The 15561-nt window shown below is 40.4% G+C and overlaps 1 protein-coding gene across 3 annotated transcripts in view; it reads left to right on the top strand.

The window, feature by feature from the left end:
• The window catches only part of MXD4 (MAX dimerization protein 4), a 35585-nt gene extending 23557 nt beyond the window's left edge, over positions 1–12028 (top strand). For all 3 annotated transcript variants that reach the window (XM_062492630.1, XM_062492629.1, XM_062492628.1), the window contains exons 4-6: positions 7327–7441; positions 10492–10651; positions 11598–12028. In XM_062492630.1, the coding sequence (XP_062348614.1) occupies positions 7327–7441; positions 10492–10651; positions 11598–11746 (424 nt within the window). In that variant the 3' untranslated portion in view covers positions 11747–12028. The remainder of the gene's footprint in view (positions 1–7326; positions 7442–10491; positions 10652–11597) is intronic.
• The last annotated feature ends 3533 nt before the right edge of the window (positions 12029–15561 follow it).

Below are 15561 nucleotides of genomic sequence, written 5' to 3'. Positions count from 1 at the left end.
GGTGTTAGACACAGACAAAAAATGTCTTGGATGAGCCTTCACCAGCACGCAAACTCCAGGCATTTGTTTTTAATGTGAAAAAGAGCCCCAGCTTACTGCAGAACACTGGTGTTTGGTTTATCTTTCCTTGGATAATAAAAAGGCAAGAGGTTTGCTGTAAGAGCAAGACTGCATTTTCTGGGTTTGACTCCAAGGCACTCAGCTGTGAGCAAGCTTTTCACACATCTTGGAGCAATCTGCACATTGGGTGCCTTGCTATGGTACAGTGCTTTAATACTAAGATGGTTTTCTTTCCTTTTCATTAAAGCATATTTGTTGTGTAGTTGAAATAGATTGTGCAGCTCAAGTGTGAGCTAGACTATCCTTTAGAAAATAAGTATTTGAGGTATCCTTTGTAGAGAAGAAAGTATTGAAAGTGTTTCTGAGTGAAATAAATCTGAAAGAAACAGGATTTTTTATTGCAGTGGAGGGCTGTTCCATTATGTTTAGTATTTTGCTGGATATATGCTATATACTGTCTGGATCATTAATAAATAGGTTTCTTTAGAACCATTTATCTGATTGATTTTCTGTGATTTCATAAGATGGAAGCTTATAAATAATATCTTTAAAAGCCTTTGTAAACAAATGTATTTTAATTAGTACAGAGTCATCTTTGGTAGCTTACAAAAAGTCTCGTAGAGCTGTAAATATGTAATTCCTGACACTTTAATAAAAATGTTAGCTTAAAGAGGAGTGAGGCAAGTATGCTTGAGTACCAGCTTCTACTAAGCAGAGTTGGGTGTGTAATCACATGATTACCAACATTGCATATGTGGCTATGATTCCAGGACTACACAAAATAATATGAACATATTCAATTTTCAGTACCATTAGAACAGTTTGCAGCAAAATTCTGCCACGACTTCAGAGTGTGACTGTGCATAGAATAGAAAAGAGCTGCAGCCCTTAAGATGTTGCCTTGTGTCAAGCTCCAGTAAGAAGGGATTGAAGCTAGTATCAGAAGGCAGGCAGAGTTTCTTGCCCTCGTTTTACATTGGTGGCAGGTGAACCCTGAAGTCCCACTGGGGAAGTTTTTACTGCTGCATTTCTGCATTTTTTAAAAACTTTGAAATAATGATATATATGAGTAATGATGCTGTCCATGTTCATCCTGACCTGCTGCATATCACAAAGTATTCTGAGCTTCTCTTTTGCTGATTCTGTCTAAAACTCAAGTGCTCCCTATATGCAGGTATTTGCATTTCATAAATAAATCTGTGAAGAGTCTTCCTGTGAAAACGATACTGTCTTACAATTGTAGTTAGCTCACTTCTGTATTTTATGCTGAATTTCATGTCTGGCAGGGATATAAAATCACCTTGCCTTAAGGAGGAAACACAACCATTAGTTCACTGCTGGTGTCTCTGACCCAAAGTTGTGGGCTCAGGTCAGACTATTTTGGTTCATAGTGTATCTGGATAACATTTGACTCCAGAAGTGAATTTTTGGTGCAGAGATTCTTCTCTGACTTTACCCCATGCACATTATTAAGCCAGATTACATAGTCATTATGCAACAATGAAAATTTTAGTAACTGCTCTATATTTAAACCTTTGTGTATTAACTTTATTGCACAGCACCAGGATAGGTTTGAATGTGGAAAAAAATATGGAACATTAGAGAAGGAATCTGAAATGCTTAGGTAATTCTGTCCAGTTTGTAATAATGTGTCTTCTAGATTAATTTCAAACATGTTTCTGTTCTCTGAAGTTTTTATTAAGGGGTTTAGTTTTTTTAACCCAGACAACTTCTGCTGCAGACAGCATGAAGGGAAATTCAGGGCATGCAGTGTGTGAATACAGACATTTACTGGCTTTTTGGCCATTTCCTAGCGTTCCAGATCCTTGCTGCCCATCAGCTGGAGATGCTGCATGTCTGAGATGCCAGTATGGCCAGGACAGCTCCATTGCCAGACTGGGCAATCTGCTAGCAGCCAGGAGCAGGCATGGACCAGACAGAACTGTTCTGGGACTTCCCACAGGATGACAAACTGCTGATAGAGTTGCTACTTCCTTTCTACAGCCAGCTCTGGGTCAGCAGAGAATGGGTACATGTGAGAGTCATTCTTGTGCTCCATGGGGGCTGTGGAGTGAGACCTGGAGGATGTGCAAGGTAAACACTTGTCAAGAATTTGACTTCTCTGTAGTGAGTTTTATGCTCTTGCTCACAATTGTTCAGAAACAGATGAGCGTGGCCCTTCTGGCACTTTCAGCAGGTGACCTCTGGCCGTCAGGAACACGATGCCAGCAGTGGGAACTGTTTGTCTTCAGCAGCTTCCAGGAAATGCCCACCCTGTGCTACCTAGCATAAGCACGTGGAGGGCTGTTGGGAGCTTGTCTTCAGGGAGTGCCCAGCTGGGGTGCCAGGATGGACAGGCACACATTTCACAGGAATTCAGTGCTGTCACCCTGTATCATGAGTGTCTGTGGCTATTTAATGTCACCAGGGCCTGTCTGAGGCATGCTATGCTGAGGACTGAGCAGCTTATTTGGGATATGCACCTTGCCTTTGCAGCTGGCTTTGTGCAGTTCAGTGGCCTCTAAATAAACCCTGTAAATTTATACTTGAATGGGTTAGGAAACACACCTTTGCTGCTGTCAAAAAACTGTGCAGCTACTACTTGAACAGCTATCTGCTGTCTGACTTGCTGCAGGCCATTTCTGCTGTGCTGGACCTGAAAAGCCCTGGGGAGCCCCTGTGGAAAGGCTGCAGTGGATCAGGTCACTCCACAAACCTACCAGCATTCTGTCAATCAGAATGGCATGGGTTTAAGCCACACAGCTGTGGGCATTTTGCTGGTACATGAATGGGAGCAATCTTGGGAGTCAAATGCTGAAGGATTACAGGCAATCTTGGATTTACATGTTCACAGATGTGAGTGTGTGTGTCTGTGAATGTTTATGGCTCTGTCTGGGTAAAGAACCTCCTAGGACTGCCTTTCTGGGCAACCTTTTCTGGTTGTGCACCACTACCCCAATAAAAATTTTGTTTTGCAATGTCCATCCTGAACCTCTGAATTCACAGCCATTGGCTTTTGTTGTATTATTTAGCCCTACAAAGAAGTATTTTGTTTCCATTGCAACAGCTTGTCAAGTAGTTGTAGGAATTTCTTGAAGTTGTTGCAGTTTCCTTGGAATGAAGATTATCCAGGGTGAACAATTAACTTTCTTGTTTCTTTTTTTTTTTCCCTACATCTTAGTATTTAATTTCTTGGTGTCCTGCTTGGATTTCCATATGGGATTTCATATATGCAGCAAAGCTTATTGACTATTATTTAATAGACTCATTTTACACAATTTTAAAATTTATTAGGGTCAGACATCTTAATATACCTTCATATGGCAACCCTTTATTTGAGAAGTGGTGAACCTGCCTTTTCATAGCCAAACGCTTGAGCTAACTGGAGTATCCAAGGACTAGAGTCAGTGGTCAGTGAGTGGTCTTCCTGTGATGGTCTTCTGGTGGATGTCCTTGTTCTCTAGGAAAATTCCTAATAACACCTTGTTTCTGCTTTGTCCCTCCATGTTGTGGGGCTCCAGGGTTCATTCTGCCATGAATTTCAGGGCCCTGAAAACTCTGCCTCTATTGCCCATCGTGGGTTATGTGGATTCAAAACCAGTTTAAGGCAGTCCCTGCTGGTAGCCTTTGGGTCAGTTGTCAGCAGGTGGCTTTGTCCTTTATGTGAATGTGAGGAACCACGGGACAGCTGCCAGACATGGCACTGCCCTGGAATGCTGACCAGCCTGGGTTTATCAAGCACTAGGAGAGCTGTAAATCAGGCTCAGAGGACCCTGCTGTGAACTTGCTTATGGAGAAACACTGGAGTCTTGAACATCTGAAACCCCTTTATCATCTGGCAGAAAAATGTGATAAATTAAGACTGGGCACCCATGCACCTCTCTATATGTGGGGCTACACCCAAAACACAGAGCTGCAGGCTTGATTTGGATTTTGGATGGCATTTTTTAGATCCCTACCTTCCCAGATGAAATCGGTACCAGTGACAAAGGGGATATTTCTGTACATCCACCAGAGGTGAGGAAAGTGCCTTTTCTGTCAGCTCTGGTGTCCAGGCCTGATACCATACTGGGTGTGGGCTAAGTGCTGGGGTGGGAAGCTGGAGCAGAGCATGAATAACCAATTCAACCAGGTTTCATGCACAGAGACTGTTACCCTGGTGCTCTGACACCAGGCTGCTTTTTTTCTTTTTTTCTCCCCTTTTGTTATTTTTTTAGGTGGAATTTAAGGCGTGAGCTGCAAAACACAAAGCAGCTCTGGCTGTGATTACCTCAGTGAGTGCCTTTCCCTCCTCCTGTGGTCACAGGCAGCCGAGGAAAAGCAAAAGCTGTCAGGTCCCTGCAGAAAAAGAGAGAAATTAGTGCTGGCAGAGTCTGCATGAGACAACTTATCTGCTGTGAAGTTTGAGTCCCTTGTTCCTGCTGGTGTGATCTGTTAATGTAACATGCCTGAAATGTTTTCTTACATTCTTACAGTTTTTTTCTAAGATGTGCAAGATGAAAAATGTGGGGATATTTAGTCCAGTACCAGAGGAATTGTGGTGGGGTGGTTTTCGTTTTGTAGATTCACAATCTATGCCATTAATTATAATATACTAATTAGTCACATAACCATGTCTGCATTTATGTAGAGGTCTATGTAAAGCTTATGCTTCAAAATCTATAATGGATTCATAGGTGTTGAGTAATTAGATGAAAGAAAAAGTCCTTTTAAGAAAAAAAGGTGAAGTTAGAGCAGGTCTTTCAGCAAGTGTGCCTACATTTAGTGCTATCAATATCAGTTGGTAGTAGTGAAAAAGCCTTAAAGCAGTTTTGTTAACTTTCAGCTCTTAATTTTTCTCACTGGTCACTTAAAATGCTCTTGTTAGATTCAGTCCCATGTTCTTCATGGCACTTCTGTAAAGTCCTGCTCTACTGGGCTGGCAGGTAACATAAAAGAGTTAGTGCTTTAAAAAGGCACACAGCCACGCTCCTGAACCTTGGCAGTATTTCTGTGAACTCCCCAGTTGATGGAAGGAAGTGCACTAAAGCCTTACTTTCTTCTCCCTGTGGTAAGCAGACTTTCCTCAAATAGCAAGAGGAAAATAAGTTTAGTATGTAGTCAGGCTTAATTAATGTCTTCCAGAATTAATACTAAGTAAATCTCAGATCAACAGTTCTGTATATTCCTTATCAGACTTTTAATTGTTTCAAGTATATTGCTCATTCCATTTCTAGGTGTTTACCTCTCTATTTACTCTCTGGTACTATCCTTCTCCTCTTCTTTCCCACATCCTCCTTCTCCTTCAGTCCCCACTTTCTTGTCATCACTCTAAATACAGAATTGCATCCAGGTAGGGCTGAGTGACCAGACTTGTGTGTATGTTCAGAGGCCATTTAGAAAACAAAAAGATTATCTGAATTTAGTCCCTGATGCAAGTTTTTGTATTTAAAACACAAACCAGCCCGGTAGTTGTCAGAGATTACAGATGCAGAAATAAAATTCTGCCTCATTAAGATTTTCTGTATAAATACATGTAGTCTCTAATTTAGGTGTTACATTATTTTAAAGATTGATATCCCAGTTTAAGGTTGCAGCCTCAGGGGATCTGATGGGGCTGTTCTTGTGAATACTTAGGCCAGTCTTTGTGGGTGTTGTTTAAATAAAAGGATTCAGATGCTTAAGTTTTTAAGCCTTGTATTTAGAAACAAACCCCAGGCCTAAACTAAAAGTCTGTCATCAGTTTTCTCTTGTGAATCACATTTTCACCAAAAATCCTTTTTCCCTAAGTGGCTTGAAGAAAAAATTAAAATTTTATGGAAATGCTTTGTGATTTCTTACCTAGTACACTGCTGATTTATAGGAGGACAGAACTAAATGTGTGAGTATGTAGTCATTACTGTTCTGTATTAGATTCTACTTTTGCTTTCATTTTTTTCACCATTAATTCTCAGGTTGTTTTCACATTGCACCAATCATTCCAATTACACACATGTAATTTGCCATTTGGTGCATGTTAAATTCTCTTCAGCTGCGTTTCAGCACTGATGCTGGGCTGTGGTTCTGAACTCATTGTTCAGAAGAAAGTCCCTTCTTGACCAAAAGTGTTGAATTCCCTGCAGTATTTTTTTCCTTCATGCATCGAGCAAATTTGAAAAAGATAATTATACACCTCACACTTGTGATCTGCTTCAGTTATCCTTGCAGCTGTGAGGGCCATGTTGGCTCCAGGTCATGGCTTTGCTCATCAGCCTGTAACAGGCTGTAAGAAAGGAGAACAGTAGTCATTCATGGAAGCACTTCCACATCCATTTTCATCTCATTGCAGAACCGTGTGGATTCCTGTTCAAGGGCTGTGAATTAAAACCTGGAGAGATTTTGTTTAGGATGGAACTGTACAAATACATGGTTCTTTGGTTGGCCACTGCCTTGTTTTAGATAGGTCAAGCAACTGTTTCATGGACTGTTGAATTGCCAGCTGCTTTCTAGTTGAAAAAACATTTGTAGAAATAGTACTGTGTTCATCCTTTTTTTACTGATAGATTAATGGCAGTAGTACAGGAGAGATTGTTGAGAGCAGCAGTAGTGATACTTGCAAGGGAGTAACAGGAAGCAGGGCCTGTTGTTGAGGAATATGGCTGGAAGTGTTTTTTCTTGTGTGTTTATAATGAACACTGTACTGTGAGAGGAAGAATGTCTCCTTCTGCGGGGACTGTGGGTCAGTAGAAGGGAGGAGAAGGGGCATCAGGACCTCCCTGTTGAAATACATTGATAAACCATGGCTGGAAACAGCTCAGAGCTGTCAAGAGCTGCATGGATGCCCTCGGCTTGCATAGCTGGAGTGTGTCCTATTGCAGCAGGCAGGACTGGGAATGGGGAGAGGGGGATCAGGGTCTGCAGCTGCCCACAGCTCTGTCTGTGCCTGCAGAAATCACTACACTGGAGCAAAATCCCAGTTTTTTTCCTTACCCAGCCATAGGCTGAGTGTGCAGCCTTGCCTGGATGTCTCAGATCTCTGAGCATTCTCCCCTTTGCTTAAGATGGGAATAACCAGGCTGAGCAAACTGCTTTGGAATACAGGTACGAGCCTCCTGTCTGAGTGTGCCAAGCAGCATTACTGCGTTTCAAGTGACCTTTCAGTCTGAAACTTTGCCAAAGGGAGGGGAAAGGAAGCCACCGTTGACTCGAGTTCTGCACAGAGATCCTGCAAACAGATGGTGTTTGCATATAGGATATTCTGTTCGGGTGCAACTCCACTACAACGCTCTTCGTTTTTAATGATTGCAGGCGGGCTAAACTCCGGCTATATTTGGAACAGCTAAAACAGCTTGTGCCTCTCGGGCCGGACAGCACCAGACACACCACTCTAAGTCTGTTGAAAAGAGCTAAGATGCATATCAAGGTAAAAACATTCATCCATGTTCTTACTTCTTTTAAGGGAGAATCTTCCAGAATGTGTATCCATAGAGAGGAAACAAATTTTCACACAAAATCCATATCCATATGTCCAATCTTCTGGATTTAATTGGCCTTTATTACTTGCAGGGATTTCAGTCAGTGTCAAAAGTTTACTGGTTTGCAATTTAGCATCTCAGATATATAAAAACAGTGATTTTGTGATTTTTGCTTAGTTACTAACTAGTGTATTTAATGATTTACACTATAGTTTTAAAAAAATCTGTCAAAGCTGTTCTTTCATTAATATATTTATTTTTTTAAGAACTGAGCAAAATAGCATTGTACTGCATTGTTTTAAATGTAAAAAGCCAAATCCATTTGTGATGAAAAAAACATAATGGACTCCAAAAGATCATATCTATTAGTGAGCCTTATCCCCATCAACACATTGTTGACCGGATTCTCATTTAAATGAAACAAAAATTTAAATGCAATCTCCTGCTAGTTGGTGCTCCCTTTGTTACAAGTTTAAAACAAAAAACAGCCTCAAATCTCACCTGTGATCCAGCAGCAGTGCAGGTTCTACATTTGCACAGGTAATTCAAAGGAGATTATTCCTCAGGCCTCCTCTCTCTAAAGACACCTTCACTCTGATTTTCACTGTCATTGTTTTCAGGGAACAGGGTTATATGCAGTAATAAGACAAAGAGGTATTCAAATGTAAAAGTTAAAGAACAGGTTTCTGCTTCTGTGTCCAGGACTATAATTACTCATCTGGCATTTTTTCAGTGTTACAGAGAAACAGGTCAAGAAAAGTGTCAGGCAAAAATGAACATTGCCAGTAATCTTGGAATATTTTGGAGAACAGCCTGCTGATGCACAGCTTTAAGATTCACTGCAGTTACAGAAATGGGTGTGATTCTTATGAAGAAATAAAGATTAGTTTAAGCAAAACCATTCTCGTGAACAAGTTTACAGAGCTAGTTTTTCAGCACTTCTAAGCACATTTACTCCAGCTGGGCAACCCCTGTTTTTACCATTTGAGATTTTGGCCTCTTGTTTATAATTCAGGCTAACATGCATGAAAGGCACTGCATGTGGTTTTTGTCTTGGGCTGCCCCCCTATCATGGGCTTATGCATACAAATTGAAAAACTGTTTTTACAAGTGGCAAGTGTGCGAGATTAGCCCTGTAGTTACCATTTCAGCTGCTGATAAAAAAAGCTGGGAACAGATTCTTTCCAGATCCGTCTTGCACAGCACCAAGTACTCGTTTTCTGAAAACTGAGACTGAAGTTTAACTTCCTTTTTAAGATTTTAACTGAACCTGCCCTAACTGGGTTAGCATTTAATTGCTCCCCCTTGTCAGGTTAGCTCTCTCCCCACCCTGCCAGAGCTTGCCCATGTCCGGCTGGCATTTGAACACAGTCATTAGTTCTGGACTTTACACACACGCACACCCCCCAGATAGTGAAATTGCTCTGAAAGACCGGACGGTTTTGAGTCTCCTGGATATGAATCACTGAGTTCTTCTTTCCTAAAATAGTTGTTAGAGTTCGGGATTGCAGCCAGGAAAATACAGGAAAAGGAAGCCTGATCAATTGGGCACATTTGGTTTGTTCTGTACATGGATGCACCAACCCCTTTTCCTATGATAACATTGTGTATCCACCTGTGATGATTATCTACAGAGTATATTGCCTGGGAGGGGGCTGAAAATGTGGTGGAAGAAGGTAGATTTCACTGAGCAAGGAAACTGCCCCACTCAAGAATGTCAGTTATTTCTTCAAACACTTTTATTTCAGGCTTACATGGGAACAGCAAAATCTCTGAAAGGGTTTTGCTTGTGTTTTGCTGTGCACTGTCCCAGCCTGCTCTCTTCAGAAAACCAAGCCTAGGTTCATTCAGAGGCAGGGAGGAATCTTCAGCTGTAGCTGAAGGAGCAGCTGTATTCATTCCCTGCACATCTCCTAATCTCAGTGATTGTGTAAACACAGCTCACAGAGAAGTCTGCTCTCTCTTATAAGTGCTTTTACTGCTACAACCTGTAATTTACTGCATTAGATAGATAATTTTTTAATAATAAAAGGTGTTTTGATTTGTGTATCTTTCATGCTTTTAATCCCATCATACTCTTTAAATTTTTTTTTCCCTAATTATATAGTCAGTTTTTTAAAATGGCCACCAGTGATTTGGAAGAGGGCTCACTTCAAATACTAAAAGATTCCTGTTACTGCATTTGGACCAACAGTGCAGCACATTTTACTGAGTGAAGTATTCTTTTTGTTTGCAAAATTAATACCTGCTTTTATTCTGCCAGAGGGGAGATCTTAGGTAGATATGTGGAAGGCTCCTTTTACAGGCTGTTTTCTGGTAAATTCTGGATTAATACCACTGACTTTGTAGGTGATATCAGAGAATTATCATACTTGCTCTGCAAAAGTTCAAGGAAAAAAAATGCACAACTAGAGAGATGTGTTAGTAAATTCCTCCTTCTGTATATAATTAATGTTGCTTACTGTTAATGAAGTTTTTTAAATGCTAAAACTTTGGCCTGCATTAGGAGGGAAAACATTCAGAAGTTCACGATGTTTCCTTTATGGTTATCGGTGAAATAAGAGACTCATCTAAAGAGGTGTTGTGTTCTTACTGAAACCTGGACTGTGCTTGTGTTAGCAAAGATGATGCTGGTTTTGCCTGATAAAATGATTTAAATATTCCCCACAACCAAGGCAACAGTAATTGTGTCTTAGCCAAGGAATGTCTGCTAGTGGCAAGAGGGTCTCTGAGGGATTTATTTTTTTTATTATTGTTAATTTTTCCCCCTGTAACCATATATCTTATTGTGAAACAAATTCAGCCTGCTAAAATTGTACTGACCTCTACAGAATGCTAACTAAAAAAAACCTGCACTTTTAAATTTAATTTTAACTCTATATTAATTAATTTAAATATTTAAATTGCTTTCAAATTACCGTTTATGAGACGACCTTAAGTTCCTTATGCTTTGACATGGGTACAAACTGTCAGCTTACTGTGTTTCTCTCCCTTTAAGAAATTGGAAGAACAGGACCGAAAAGCTCTAAATATTAAAGAACAATTACAGCGGGAGCACCGCTACCTCAAGCGCAGGTTGGAGCAGCTATCCGTGCAGGGCATGGAGCGAATCCGCACTGACAGCATGGGATCAACAATATCCACTGACTCTGAACAAGGTAACTGAGCCAGGGCTTCCCAAAGGGGACTAGGGAAACAAGGAAATGTCATTTACAACTAGAATCAAGCTCGCAACAAAACCCAGACAAAATTATTCCATAATGTGATTTGAAGAGTAAAAAATGAACGCGTATTTTTCGCGTTCTTTGAAAAAATGGTCTTTTTCCTGATCAGTTTTGAAGCTGTTAATATTGTGTGTATTTTTAAAGCTCTTTATCCTGCATGTGGTTTTTTGCCAGTTTTTTAAACAATTACCATTTAATGTTTTGAATTTTTAGTGTAATTATTGGTAAGACTGGCATAATATTTTCTCGTGGAAAAAGAATCTTATTTGGCTTAATTCATTTGTGAGAATAAATGATTTCCACATCATTTATTGTGAAATATTAAAACGTTTTCTGTGCTACGATCACCAAGGATTCTCTGCATTTGGTTCTCATTTAAGACAGCTCATCAAGCTGGCTGTTGCCATTTCTTATTTTCCCACTTGGAAGTTTTTCTGTGTGGAACAGTCACCCAGGCTGGCATTTCAGGGCCCAGGGGAGTTGAGTGGTTGGTCTGGGGGTAGTTACCTGGGGACAGGTAGTCACACCATGGCCAGCCAACACCTGCATGGTTGGAATTACTGTGGGCAGTGCTGCAGTATGACAGACTCTGAGGGACAGCTTTTTTCTAAATCAGTGCCTATGTGCAGGTTGGAACAGTTCTGGGAAAGCATTTGGTATTAATGTCATGCAGTATATTTATGTGGCTGAGGACAGAAGGGATTTTAATTCTCAGGTGGATAAGATGATCCTTTCCTCAGGAATTACTGTGGCAGTTCTTAATTTTTGTTAATTATCGAAACTGAAGTGTGATTCAGGTTTCAACTGAATGTTGATTGACACTGGCCCATGACTAGCTGCTACAACTTTCTGAAAATGTGCCTTCTTATGTTTTCTTTAGAAGTAGACATTGAAGGAATGGAGTTTACTCCAGGTGAAATGGACAGTATTGGAAGTGCCAGTGATGCTGAAGACCACTACAGTTTGCAGAGCGGTTCGAGTGACGGAGGTTACACACATTCCCGCAGACTGAATGCCAGGCTCTCATAGTGCCTGAGTTACCCGCTCAACTCAGGACCATCTGACTGAAGCACTTATATATGAATATTCCAGAGGTGTCAACTGCCACTCTTCCGGGAAACCCCAACCACAATACTCTGACATGGAGGTTTCTTACCCCACGGTTCCCTGCACTGTAACCACAATATTAGATATTGTAAATCATGGGTTTGCTGCAGAGAACTGTGGTTAGGTACAGTTGTGACTTAAAGCTAGCTTGATGTAGCCATCCTGCAAATTAAAGGAAATAAATTATGTCGTTCCATTCAAGAAGTATTAAATTCAAACTGTTGGAAGCATGGCGTAAGGGAGTTTGATAGTTTATTTTGATTTTGCAGAAACCATTTTCAAACATTGAAGAATAAATGAAATCTACAATGTGGTAGTGATTCAGAGATACGAAACCCTAAAACTACTTTTTGTGGTATTTTTTCATGAAAGAAAAAAACCAAATCCAAACCATTTTGAATGCTGTATAGCGGGCTCCACTGAGTAAATTCTTTCAGCAGTTGTTTGGGTGAAGCAGGCAGATAAATCTTCAAATCTCAGATGATCTTTAGAAAAGGTCGTATTTACAAGTCACTACTGTACTTCAAAACGGGGGAAAAGCCAGCTCTAATAATGACTTCATGTGGGATGATCTCAACTTTCTTTTGCTTTTTGTATTCAATATCCAACCAGCAGCAAATCATTCTATCCATGTTAACGGGAGCAGTAGAAAGCAACGTGGCAGTTTTAACCTGTTACCATGGAATGAATGACATTTGAAGCATTTCAGTGGTTTTATGGGTTGTTGCTTTCATTTCTTTCTCTGAAGAATACAGAGCTCAAGTGATCCAGTTTGTGATAGTTAATCTTTCCTTGCAAGGAAATTAAATCTCTGTTTGCTTGTATTTTTTTTTCTTCTATTTACACATGTCAATACATTTTTATGGAAGGCATGGCTTAAAATTACAGTATTCAGCTAGAAGATAATTAATTTTTTTTTCTTTTGCACACTATAATTGCATTTTCTATTCTTAAAAAAGTGCAAAAAAATAAAAATGTATGCTGTAAAACAGCAAAGTTTATTTAGTACTCATCAAGCTGTTCAGAACATATTTACCCAAATTGTAGCAATACTATGAAGTTGTATTTTAATACAACTTCTGCTTAGTGAAGTCATTAGAGCTTGGCTTGCCGGGTAAGAAAAAAATGGACCAGTCTTTGCATTATCTGTTTAAAGAAGGTCTTTTAAAAAAAGAAAAAAAAAAAGAAGAAAAAAAAAGAAAAAAATTGAAAAAAAACAAAAGAAAAAAGCTATAAACACTTTTAGGGAAGTGATTTTAGCAAGTGTAGTCTATATTTCCTGTAAGAGATTTTGTATTATATTTTCCTAAATGTTCTCATTTACTTGTATAAGGAGGGGAATGGTACAGACCCAGACCAGAGTCTCAGGGACTCTTCACCTTTGTCATATTGTGCCTTGGTGACCATTTATGTATGCCTCTCCTTTTCATTGTTTAAAGGACAACTAAGCTTTGTTTCAAGACCCTCTGTTCAAATGGTCAGTTGTCCACCTTCTTATGGATGAAGCAGAGAGGTGTATTTATATCTTCGCCCTCTCACAACTGATTCAGTGTGGCTTTAAGTAAAATCATGAAATTAGGTTTTGGTGCGAGGGTTAATTGTCTTTGTATGAGCCCTCCCTTGGATTCTTCAGCACCCAAATCTATTTTTTGTTAGCTTATAAAGTCAGGGTCTCTGTGAGACCAGCGCTCAGTGGCTTGGGAAACACAAACGTACTGTGTAAGGCTATGGGATGTCCAAGTGTGGTGCCATTTTTAGCATTCGGATACAAGACCTCATGACAGACTGACCATAATGATCAAAAGCAAAGGTTCAGTTGTTCTTTCAACATCTGACATACGTGTCCTCCCTTTGGCTCTTACAACACGGAGTAGAAATATGAATACATTTTGTGGCAGCTTACAGATCCTTGTTTGCACTCTCGCTTACTGCTTGGAACTTGCCAACAAGGAAACGTATACATTTAATTTACATAACCTAATGGATGGCCACCCCTACTTTGGCTCTGGGGAGGGGCCTAAGGTTATCAACTCTGGCAGCTGAATAAGAAAACAATTAACATTTTCTGTGATGCAGGTTTTGGTATTGCATTCTATACACCTTGCATATTACTAAAATCCTCATTGTTGGGGAAAGCACACAGCAATATACTCATTGTGTGTAGCTGACAAGCAGCAGAAATTACTAGCTCCTTTGGTGCATATGTAACTAATTTCCAAATCATGGAAAAAAAAAAATAAGAGTTTACTTTAACACACGACTGTTAACAGGAAAAAAAAAAGAGGCTAGTATATTGTTGCTGTTCATTTATTATATAATGAACACATTCATGGATTGTAAAGTGTTTCCTTTCATGACAAGCAGCTCTTGCACAGAACCTCCTAATGAAAAGAGATTTGAAACTTACAGAAGGAAAAACAAGACTTTAAATTGAACATTATTGTACCTTAGGTCAACCTGAAATTTTCCTTTTAAAGATGAATGTGCTAACTTAATGAGTTCTTCCACGCTGGGTATCCATGGCTTTGTAGATCTTATATTTTCAATAAAAATTACTCGAATAATCTTGAGTGGAAATAAAAAGGGCTTATTTGTTTTTACTTTTTCAGTTATTACAGCTGGGAGCTATTAACGCTGGTAAAGAAAAATGACACCATACTGCCTGTGTCATTCTCTCTCAAGCACAGCCCAATTTAAGGTGGAATTTTCAGGCACAGCCCCCGGCCAGCAGCAGCCCCGTTAGAGGCAATGGCCCGGCAGTTCTAGGGTCAGGTTTGGGGGCTGGGCTGTCCCCAGCAGTCCCATGGGACTCTGACATTCCTTCAGGTCCTGCTGCTGAGCAGCCAGGGCAGCACTGCTGCAGCCACAGCACCTTGGGATGCAATCAGTGTTATTTGTGTTATTTTTTCTCAGCCGGGCACTTGTGTGTGTGCTCTGTGCGTGTGCACAAGTGTACCTGTGCCCACAGTGGGACTGCAAAAAGCAAAGCGTTTGCTGCAGGATTAAATCCCTCCACGTCTTTGACAGCTCTGCCGTGTTGTCATGACCGTGCTTTTAGCAGGCGAGGAGGTGCTACTGCTCAGTTCATCCATTTCCTCTGCAGTTACCACAGAGGAAAAGGAGTAGGGACAAGATTACAGGGCTGCTAGGTCTTTTTCTCTGTGGAAGGGGCTCTGGAGAGATGAAGTCATCGCTGAGGTCTTTTTCTGGAGACGTAGAGGTTTGGCCTGTTTCCTGGGGGAGAAGAAAGGAAGGGCTTTTCCCTAGCAGCATGCAGGTGTCGGAGGATACATGCCTCTGCATTGCTCCTGGATTAGTTCTTTCTCCTGCTCCGTGCCTGCACTCTGGCATCACTGGAGGGAGGCACAAAAGAAACCAGCCTAAAATTGTTAGTTCTTTCTGCATATTCTTCGCTGCAATTCAGAGGGTGAATCCTCCTTCACATCCACTCTCTCTGCCCAGCTTGTACCCTGCCAGGCCCATTACAGCTAATTTATTTATCTTCTGAAAAGAGCAGGTTTGGCAGTAGAAGCTCTGCAACACATTACTAATCAGAGACTGGATTCTGTATTGTCTTCTGCAAAGAACAAACTTGGTTCAGAGTGAGTTTTAGTAGGTATAACAGAATAAAAAAGCCTCCCAAAAATCCTTGAGAGGGGCAGTTTTCCATGTGTTGTTTAGAGATGAGTTTCAATCCTAATTTATTAGTATAGCATTTGGAGTTGAAGAAAACTACT

The sequence above is a fragment of the Cinclus cinclus genome, chromosome 5 (assembly GCF_963662255.1).
Source record: "Cinclus cinclus chromosome 5, bCinCin1.1, whole genome shotgun sequence".
In the NCBI taxonomy this organism is placed as follows: domain Eukaryota; kingdom Metazoa; phylum Chordata; class Aves; order Passeriformes; family Cinclidae; genus Cinclus; species Cinclus cinclus.
Note: the sequence above shows the minus strand (reverse complement) of the source record. Positions and strands in the feature narration are given on the sequence as shown.